The sequence below is a fragment of the Quercus suber genome, unplaced genomic scaffold (genome assembly GCF_002906115.3).
Source record: "Quercus suber isolate HL8 unplaced genomic scaffold, Cork oak 2.0 scaffold_445, whole genome shotgun sequence".
NCBI lineage: Eukaryota > Viridiplantae > Streptophyta > Magnoliopsida > Fagales > Fagaceae > Quercus > Quercus suber.
This window is the reverse complement of record NW_027069896.1, coordinates 1,945-12,809: the sequence shown is the minus strand read 5'-3', so window position 1 is coordinate 12,809 and position 10,865 is coordinate 1,945. Positions and strand designations below refer to the sequence as shown.

Genomic DNA, 10,865 nt, shown 5'->3' with positions numbered 1-10,865 from the left:
GAACAAAATTTCATTTGTTTTGTAACTTGTAAAAAATTGACAAAGTATAAATTGTCAAAATTCATCATACACATTCAATTTTCCCGGACTTGATATGGGTTGCGACTAGAATAGATTATTCACAACTCCATATCAAAAATACTATCAACGTCAGTTAAACATATAAAGCTACACATCCAAGCCCACAGATGGTTAAAAGCTCATGAGAAACCCTACTTCCATCATTCAATTTTTTGCCTAAACCTTTACAGAATGGGTTCATTATGTTCCCCCAAAAAAATTTCCAGATTCACAGCAATGGAGACCCAATGCCAGTACAAGTTTTCTAGGAAACTACAGTGTATATGCAAGGTTAACTTCTCTATATATCATCTATACCCCCATTCTTCTCCTCCATGTTGCACTGGCTCCCAAAAGTAAAATTTACACCCAAAAAAACTGAAAACAAGAACAAATAATCAACTCAACAACATTTTAGTTTCTTGAGAGGCATTTCAGTATTAATGTTATCCTTGAGCCTTCTCATTATATAGCCACTACTCTTGGGAATATCTTCAGATAATCCAGTGCTTGCCAAATAAGTGTTGTATGCAACAAAATCAGTTGCAATGGCATGAATAGAGATTTCTTTTGTGGGAGGTAAAAGATTCTTTCTTTCAACTAATGAAATTTGCCCACAGCATTGATCTTGGATTGCTGTCTTCTTCAGTTTCTGAATCACATCATCCTTATCATGGTTGATGCTATCTGCTAACACCTGTATGGTACAAAAAACAAATAAGTTTTATCCTAATCTGATTTAGCCTTTCCTGAATATTTAACTTGACACATAAACACAGATAGACAAAATGCTACAACAGAACTCCCCAACCCAAAAACAAAACCCATTAGGATGACAAAACAATCAACTAAACGGAACATCTACAGGAAACATATTGCCAATTTTATGCATCACCAAAGTCTAAAAGGTTAAATTGCTCACACAATTTCTAACTCCAGAGTTATCCCAGAATCCTTTGCAGTAACAAGATATATTTCTTACAAACTCTAAAAGAAAAAAAGAAAAAAAAAAAGGAAATGGTAACTGAAGAAGCAAGTAAATATACATAAACAAAGTACTTCTAGGATAAGCTTATGAGCTTTGTCCCCCCCATCTTCACTTATTTTTCCGGGAGAAAAAGGTAGGCATACAAAATCAAGAACTAAGTTTTTACCTGAAGCCTAGTCAAAAAGGAAAGAAAAAGAAGAAATTTGCACCTGAAAGTTGACAGGGAACTCAACTTTTGTGCTCTGACACCCACAACCATCACTAAAATTGATCTTCAATGATATTTTAAATGGTCTTGTACTAATTAATTGCCTGTATATAAATAGTCACATCAATTACTTATCAAAAAAAAATAGTCACATGAAGCAAATATTAAAATTACATAAGAGTTACATTAAATGGTACACTAGGCAGTCCCAATGCAGAGTAGCAGCACCATAATTCTACAAACCTTAGCCATTGATTTTGCACAAGCAGTGAAATATTTTGTTTCAATGCTTTTGGCAAGCAAAATGATGTAACTCAGGACAAGCTTATCAATTGTTTTGTCTTTCAAGCAACTATCATTAGATAATTATTCTTTCTAAACAACACATCCAAGTCTTAAATTGGAATACAGGATCTCACTTCTTTAATTAGGGGGGAAAAGAGAAGAAAGCTCATCTCCAGTTCAATGAATATTTTAAAAGTTCTCCCTTCTTTTTATTAATATTCCCATTCCTCATATTTTGCACAGTAGTTTTGAGGATGTAGTAAAAGTTCTTTCCAAGCTATATATGTCAACCATTTTTTCCTTATTTTAGGATTTAGAGGTCCAACTTGCTCAAGTTTCTGGTTCTAAGCCTAACAAATGGTATTATTCTAACCCTATGTTTTATAAAAGATATTAAAAAACATTGAAGAAGGGTTCTAAAAATTGAAGAAGGTGACCCTCCTTTCCTTTCTACCATGTCTACTCCAAAACAATTTTTATAAGGCCAAGAGAAAAAATATTAAATTATTATTATTCAACATTTCAATGCCTGTGGTTGAACTTCTGAAATGAAAAATCAGATTTGTCTAATGCTGTTTTAGTTTATTTTCCTACCAATGTGAAATTTTTGTTACAATGGTTGAATGTGAAGCAGCTGAAACTTTACGTCTGAATAAGAGAGAAAATTTCACCATGTACCGGCAATTGCAGTACTTAATCTGAAAGAGGATACCTTTTCAGCAAAAATGGTTGCTTAAGTAGGATAGCTGTCCTGAGATTTGGCCTGTCTAAGAAGGAAACCTAAACATGCAAATGAATAATCTCAGAATTAAATCTACCAAGGAATAAAATGTAGATACAGATTTGAATAGAAGTGTAGCAGTCAATCAAAAATAGGATGCTTTATAGAAGAAGTGCGTTTCAGCTCTGACCAGTTAGGGCAATGAGAAACATCAATATTAAAATACTAAAACTGACGGGAAGGCTATACCTCAACTGATTTGACGAATTGCAATGGAGCATTCTTCCCATGTTCGCTTGTTACCCTGAGAGTCCAGTTCACATATTTTTTGTCTGCATTGCAAGTAAAGCACCAGAATCCAAAACAGCACATTAAATCATTGGATCTATGTAGCTAACGGCACACATGATGATACTACAAGAATAATTTAACTGTAAGTGGAAAAACTAAAACATTTGCCTTGGTTAATTGGTTCAACATAAAGGATTAGCTTTTTTACTGGTCCAGGCCACCACTGCAGAATACACTAATCCATGAGTCAGAAAGATTGGTAAATAGAACCTCCTGATTTGATTTGTTCTCAATAGGCATGGGATGATTGGATGGTGTAAGCAAAATTGGTCCTTCTTCTGGTGCACCAGATAATCTGCTTCCTTAGTTCAGGAAGATGAAAATTGCCAGTTCGGTCTATCCAACCAAGAAAGGCATGGGACTCTTTGGGATGTCACCTTAGATTTCTATGTATCTTTTTTTATACATATATAAAAAGAAAAAGACTAGAGCCACCCCACCAAGACTATTTACATCAAATATTAAAAACAGGGAAGCTTAAAACTAGCAAAGCTACCTGAAAATCTGGGGAACTGACGATAAGTAAGATTTATCTGGAAAAGATCAACTCTGACATATGGAGGAATCTGTAGATTAAGATCATGCATAACCCCTGCAATCACCTGCTCTTGATCAAGTTAGTAACTGGCTTGTTACAAAATGGGCAAAGCAAGTCAAATATCTTATACAAATGAACAGTAATTATCTTCTTGACGTATAAGGAAATATAGAAAATAAATACTTGGAATTCACTGAAAGGGCCATCTCCAATGCAAAATTTGTAACCATGCTCCTTAAAATGGACTTCTACCAATTGTACCACATGACTGACAACTCATGTTTTTTAATGTAGAACTCTAGCATTGCAAAGAACAGTGCCCCAGAAGCATGATATTTCAAATTGTTTAGGGTCCAAACTCCAAGCTACAGGGTTTTTATTTTTCTTCTTTTTTGTCCAATAAGTATTCCCCCATCAATGACCTACCAATCTAATGGATCTTTGGGGCCTCCCCAAACTTCAACGTGAAATTTCAGTAGTTCAGCCACCTTGAGTTACCTAGTTCTAGGTGTACCGTATCAAATGTACTTACAGTTACCCAAAAAAAAAAAAAAAAAAAAAAATTTAATATAACTCAAAATCATTTTCTTAGTTTTAAAGTGCACTCAATAGTCACAACAACTAGTGTAATGAAGGACTATGTAATATGATAAGAGAAAGGCAGAGAGATAATCAAATACTTTGTAGAAAATCAATACACTAAACATCTTAAGTTGTTAGAAATGGTGAATTTAATCATTTAACCATATTTTAACACTAATCATGCTTGGAACCAAACTCCCCCTTAATAATTGGGGCCCAAAAAGTAGTATTATGAAAATTTTTAAATGGGATGTAAAGTAGAGACATGATTTAAACCAAAGCTCACTTAGTCTGAAATCATGATAAACTACCACTTGCCCCAAAAGATTAAGATGTTATGAAGTTTTGAATTTAATCATTTAATCATTATGAAGGATTATTGTGATATGTGAGAGAGAGAGAGAGAGAGAGAGAGAATCAGATACTTTCTAACAAATTAATTTGCTAAACATCCTGGCTTTTAAATTCCATAATGTGACGCAAAAATGGTGTCTAAAGTACTATTTTGATCCAAATTAATAATACCATATCAACTCGACCATGGATAACCAAACTTGCTTTCTTGTCTTTTGGAGTTTGCTGCAGATACAAAATGAAATTTATGAGGAACATTTGAGGCGATGGTGTAGCTGCATAATAAGTCAAGAAGACATACAAAGTATCCTGCACTAAAGATATTGTTGTAATACCAGCATGGAGTAAGCAATAGACAATGAAAGCAAAAATGTTATTCCCCGCAAAAAAATTCATAGGATGGAGAACCAAAATAAACATTGAACTGTCTTGGAAAATGTATATGTATGAGTTTAAAGCAAAAAATAAAAATAAAATAAAAAATAAAATAAAAAGGGAAGAAGAAGAAAATCATAGAATCCATAGCCTAGTCTCATCAGATGTCCTGACCATACACTTGCCTGAATTATAAAAAATGAAAAGAAAAAAAAAAAATTCAATAAAGCTCAAATGCTGGGTGGAAAAAACATTGACTAAAATACGAGAAACATCCAGTTTCATTACTATAAGACCTTGCTTACTTGCAAGAGGCATTAGTAGCAAAAGCATCGCAATCTGTCACTAGATTTCACTTTGGATGGTACAGAAATGTAGATGTAACAGAAAGAGGAAAAGAAAAGCCCTAAAGGAAAATATCAAAGTACCTGAAGATTTACAATTATGACCCTACCCCCACCACGGAGAGTTTGAAAAGGAAGGTCACATGCTGGAGTTATTTGCAAACTGCACAATAATATTAAGCACCTGATATCTAATTAAATGAACAAAACAGTTTAAAAGGAAAGACAGTAATCAATAATATATTCCTTTAATGTCAGAGTCATTAACAACCATAATTCAACACAGAGATGGTACGGAGACTTCAGATATTAAATCTGAAATTTATGCACAAGATCTTTCACCTTCAGCCATTACCTATGATGCAGCATCAGTAGTAGCACAAATAGAAAATGAAGCGAAAATAAAGGGAACTGGAAAAAAAACCCTAGACTTCACCAACTATGACTGGATTTTAAGTTCAAAATTCAATGTCCCAAACATTTACTAGAGCTTCTTTTTAATACCTTCCAGGATTACATTAAGAAGCAAAGCTACGACCATGCCACAACTACAATCCTATAAAATCCTCAATCAAAACAAAAATCAAACTAGTTCAAAATTCAAATAATTACAAAATTTTGTTCAAATCAGTATAGTATCTGGTGTCCACACCAACTACCCAGGGTGGGAGAGACTCAATCCAATCAAGCATAGCTCTAGGTAGCATTCAAACCAGTCAATTAGCGACAAACAATCCTCCACCATTTAACCACAATGTCACTGGGTGGCTCCTTTGACTATGTCAATGCAGTTATACACACATGATCGAAGGTCAGTATCTGCATTGACACTGGGGTGGGAGGAACTCAACCCCATTGAGTGGGTCTCCTAACAGGATAAGATCAAGCTGCTGCAGGTCCTCCTTTGGTAATCTAACTCTGGCCATCCTCGCCAGAGAACCAAAAGAAGTTGAACAGCTCCATCCCTAATGAAAACAATCTGATAATCCAAAGGACATTAATAGATTCTTTATGTGTTGGTGGAAGGTTTAGTGGGGCCAGATCAAGGCTAGGATTGGCAATTGGGTTAGGGGAAGGTTTGTGAAAAGGATTATTTCATATGACTGCTGGACCTTTATAAGCACCAAATCCTCAATAATAAGAGTTAAGCTAATACCATAGTCAGATGGGATATCAATGACATATATGTTTGATCCAACTCATATTACAATTTGAATAGTCCAACACCACGAGCTTGTAGTTTCCTAATGGTTCCTATGGGAAACTGCTTGGGCCAGATATAAACCATGACATAGCATGTTTACATGACATTTAAACTAAGCCGAAGTGAGAATGAAATCCCAATTCATAGCATGTTCACTTACAACACATCTTAATAGGTTCTAAACACTCCTATTTATGACCTCAGTTTGACCATATGTTTGAGGATAGTATGCAGCAAAAAAATTTAGCTTCAGGTGCCAAAGGGTTTTCCAAAAATAACTCATCAATATAATGTCCATATAAAATGGGACATGTTGAGGGATATTGTCATCTAGTTGGCAAATTAAACTATCTTGCTATTACTTGTCCAGATATATCTTGGCATTGAGTTTTGTGAGTCAATTTATGGCAGGTACTAGTCATCCACAATAAGTGGTTGTTCTTCCAATTGAGAAGTATCTGAAAGCATATCCCAATTATGGAATTTTGTAAAAGGCTAATGATTATTCAGGGTTAGAAACATTTATATTCCAATTGGGCAAGATTCATCCTCAAAGAGAAGGATCAACTACTGGATATTGCACCTTTCTAAGGGGAAACTAGATTACTTGGATAAATTAAGGCAGAGTGTCATTTCCCGCTCTAGTGCAAAAGCTGAGCATAGAGCCATAGTTCCTACATCATGTGAGCTTATGCCGATTAAGCACCTATTTAAGGAATTAAGGCTTAATATGTACTGAAGTTCTCCCGGTGTACCTGGGTATTTTGCTTAATGAACATTAGTTACTTATCAAAAAAAAAAAAAAAGTGTACTGCAGTTACCATTGATATGTATTATGACAAGTAAGTAGTAATACATATTTCTTTGAAACCTGCTTCATGAGCAAACTAAGCATATAAAGCTGAATTGCCATCTTGTTCAGTAAAATATGGGAAGTAGAGTTATTGCTACCCCAATGTTTCTACAAGAACTCAAATTGAGTTTACTAAAGCCTTATGCAAAGCTAGACGAGATTAGCTATGTAACAAGCTCAGATTTATATGACATGTGGCCCAGTTTGATGGGGAGTATTATAAGTAGTATTTACTGTATTAGGAGTAAATTTGTAATAATGTAGTAATATTATTATAAAAAACGCTAAGCATGTGTGTTAGGGTAAAGAAATTAACCCTAAGCACACTTCCCAAGAATAATAAAATGTAGTTCAAATCACCATAATATTCTATGTCTGCACCACCTTAACTCTTTTGATCTCTTACCTTAGCACTTAAAAGGAAGAAACACTCAAGAGTCTAAAGATAGAATACAATGATAAATTTAAACATCTTATGAGGTTGACTAGCAATAGATAGTATAATATTAGCTCAATCAAATACTACAGTTTTATCTTCTACTGAATTCCGACAACACTTAGATACTTGCATAAGAATAATCAATTCAGAGGAGATAATTAAATGGGAGAAAAAGGTTACAGGAACTTCAAATATAAGTGTAATAAACAAAGAAAAGGTTGATCATATATGACCCACCGATCCTTTAAAACTGAAAACATTGTAAAACTAAGAGCTAATCGTATAAGGAAAATTAAATTCTACAACAGTCCATAACAAAAAATTTTAAGTGATCAATTAAAGCATCGATGCAGGTAAAAGCCATGATATCTATAAAACCTACCTGGTCCCTAAACACAATACAACATCAGCCATCCTACACTGTTCCACAGCTGGATTCAGCTCCTTTAGGGGCAATTCATCCTACATTAAAGAATTAGACTCATGCATCAGCATTATTAACTTCATAACTTTAACTTCTCAATCCATCTAATTACTTCTCAAACATCCATTCGTTATGAATCATTACCCTGTTCTCTAACAGTTGACAATAATTATCAGACACAAACATAATTATGCTGATCTATGACCAAGATTATTTTTTAAAATTTTAATCTTATAGTGCTTTCCATACCTTGCCACCAATAGATGTAACAATTCAACATCAAGCATTTCTGATGTCATGCTCAAGAAATTCAGATGGTCCAACATTAATTCAAAAAATAGAAAACATAACTTTTCTTACCTCGCAACTATTTTAATTAGATAAATTTTAATCATTCTAACTAAACTCTAAACCCTAAACTCCATATACTATTAAATGAGATAGGGCCACAAAGCAGCATAACACAAAGGATTTGGAAAGGAAAAAAAAAAANTTTACAATTTTTGGTGATGCTACCATCGCTATATCACATGTTATAAGGTATTACGTCCAACCTCCTTAAACCACAAACTTGATACTTAATTCCCTATTATTTATTTCTATTTAATTCATGAATTCATCATTTGGGAGTCATTAAACAAAATTAAAGTCATATTTGTTATGGGTTGATGCAATAGCAAAGCAAACTGAAATCATTAATAAAAAAAAAAAACTTGAAAATTTGTGAGTTTTTAAAGATTAGAAAAAAGAACTGCTGTAATTATTTTCTTCATAATTTTCATTGTTTAGTTATAAATATGTAAATTAAAGCATAAGAATACATAAATGCAAAGTTAAATGTAAATTTAAAACCATCCATGATGAATATGTATAGACAATTTTTGTTGTTTTTAATTTTGTATGAATTATTATTTAATTGTCTAGTTATTAATGTCTAAATTAAGTAGATGAACTTGTTAAATATAAAAATGAAATACATGAATATGTAAAATCCTCTCACACGTTATTTTTACAACCAAAGAAGGTACCATTTCACTTATTGGTTTACTACATGACTGATGGTCATGGTATGTGGCAAAAGTGATTCTTCCTTCCCTTTATAATTTTTTTTTGAGACCGTAGCAATATATATTTTTTTTAATATAAGTGCCTAATGTTTTGTCTAATAATAAAGTGTCGTCATAGGAATAGGAAAAATATTGAATATAAATAAGAGAAACTGTGAAAGCGATAAAGAGATATTTTGTCAATTTTAAAACAACGGTTGAATGGAAATTAAATATTTGTGGGAATGTACCAATTGTTATGGTAGTTATTTAGATGTAGAATTTTTTGTAGGAATGAAACCGAAATTATTTGGGGAAAAAAAATTACAAACTTGCATACAATGATACAAAAAGAAAGAGGGTGTTTTTAAGATAATACCCAATTGTGATAATTAGAGTTCACTGGCAGCCTATGTAAAAAATATGTGTAGTCAACAATAGTTATCTCAAAATTTGAATATCATGTGGTTCTAGAGTGTTTGGAACATATTTTATTTAAATTCTTTTGTATCGTGGGAATGTAATTCAATAAAATTTCATATTGAAAGATAGACACCATAGCTGTTGACGTGACTCCATAGTACATTCCAACCATCATTTACTAACTGTCATTATAGTAAAAGATCATTTGAAATAACTGGTGGATAACATGAAATATGCCATAGTACCTGAAGAAATATTCCAGCTTGTGTGAATTTGTAAAAAAAATTCTATTCCTTTAAAGATAGAGATTAGTATTATAAATAGGATGAGGAAATTTTATTGTATTATGTTTTTTGGAAACATAAGGTCACTTTGTAATTAAACTTAAATGAGTGAATTTCATGTAATAGAAGTAGCTATAGGTGGTGGGTGGTATTGATTTTATTAGTGGTTGTGCTTAATTGGACACCAATTTGATTTTCCAAAAAACTTTTATTATTACAACCGCACATCCTTAGTGCGGTGGTCACTCCACAAGTATAAATGCTTGTGGGGTGTAGGGGGCAAGGGCGGGGTTGAAGTCTCTAGGAGGGAGCTTCACACACATATATACTTAGATTAGGCTAGAGTAGAAATTCTATCTTGTATTAAAAAAAATAAAAAAATAAATAAAAAAACTTTTATTATTAATGAAGCAAAGTCTTTTATTTGACTTTTTTGGGACAATATGAAGATATAGTAGAACCTTGAAATAAGTTCATAAAGGGAAGAAAATGTAAAAGTCCAATATCATTTGCGTCTTTGAAGCTTCTTCTTTTTTGACAACTTGTGTGTTGTAGCTTTTCGACGATTGATTAGATCTTGAAGGAATATGTTATCGTCACTTGGTTCCACATCTTCAACATTAGAGGCAAAGCTCATTGATGGCATGGCACCATTATTGTGTTCTTGTTTTGATCTTTTTTCATCATTATTTGTGCTTGTTAATGGTTTTGTATCCGGTACTTCAAATTTGTTTTTGTCAGAAGTTTGGAATGTCTTTTTCTTGACTTCATAATTCACCAATGCTTCCTACACCAAAGAATGTTTATTAAAGTACATAGTAGATATATATTTTTTTTTGAATGAATTTGCAAATAAATGTAGAAGTAGAAAGCTTATTGTTGTGATATCATCATTTGGTTTTTTATTGGGTGGGTCAGCTGGATCATTATTTGCGCCTATGGATGGTTTTGTATCAAATACTTCAAATGTGTTTTTGTCAGAAGTCTGTTCTGGAGCTTCCTTGATTTCATCATTTTGTAGTGGTTCCTAAAACACAATATGTGGTTTAAAACATAATATTTGGATTTGCAAATAGGCTTAAATTTTTTAATAGTTGACAGCTTACTGTTGTGATATGATCAAGTTTCATTGCCGTTTCGTCATTTGAAATGTTGTCAAACACCTTTTCAATTGTATATAATTCCCATCCTTCCTTCCAATTATAGTTGTTAAGCTTTAGTTGGAACACAAATGTTTTTCCAATGAGCTTCTCTATTTCATTTGGTAGGGTGGAATTTGCATTCATCTGATAAAATATTAAATGTAATTTTGTATATTCTTTTCAAATTAAACAAAAGATTATATATGCTAATTGTATGCTCTTACAGTTGCATATTTGTTTGATA

The 10,865-nt window shown here is 32.8% G+C and overlaps 1 protein-coding gene across 1 annotated transcript; it reads right to left on the bottom strand.

Moving 5' to 3' along the window:
* Positions 1–200: 200 nt before the first annotated feature.
* LOC136062725 (NAD-dependent protein deacetylase SRT1-like) lies at positions 201–7,912 on the bottom strand. Its single transcript, XM_065762167.1, has 9 exons — positions 7,871–7,912; positions 7,685–7,764; positions 4,891–4,969; positions 4,259–4,312; positions 3,110–3,215; positions 2,512–2,594; positions 2,254–2,321; positions 1,258–1,360; positions 201–757 (listed from the first exon to the last, which is right to left on the bottom strand). Exons 1-9 carry the CDS (start codon positions 7,910–7,912, stop codon positions 464–466), a joined length of 909 nt encoding a protein of 302 aa, XP_065618239.1. The 3' UTR covers positions 201–463.
* Positions 7,913–10,865: the final 2,953 nt, after the last annotated feature.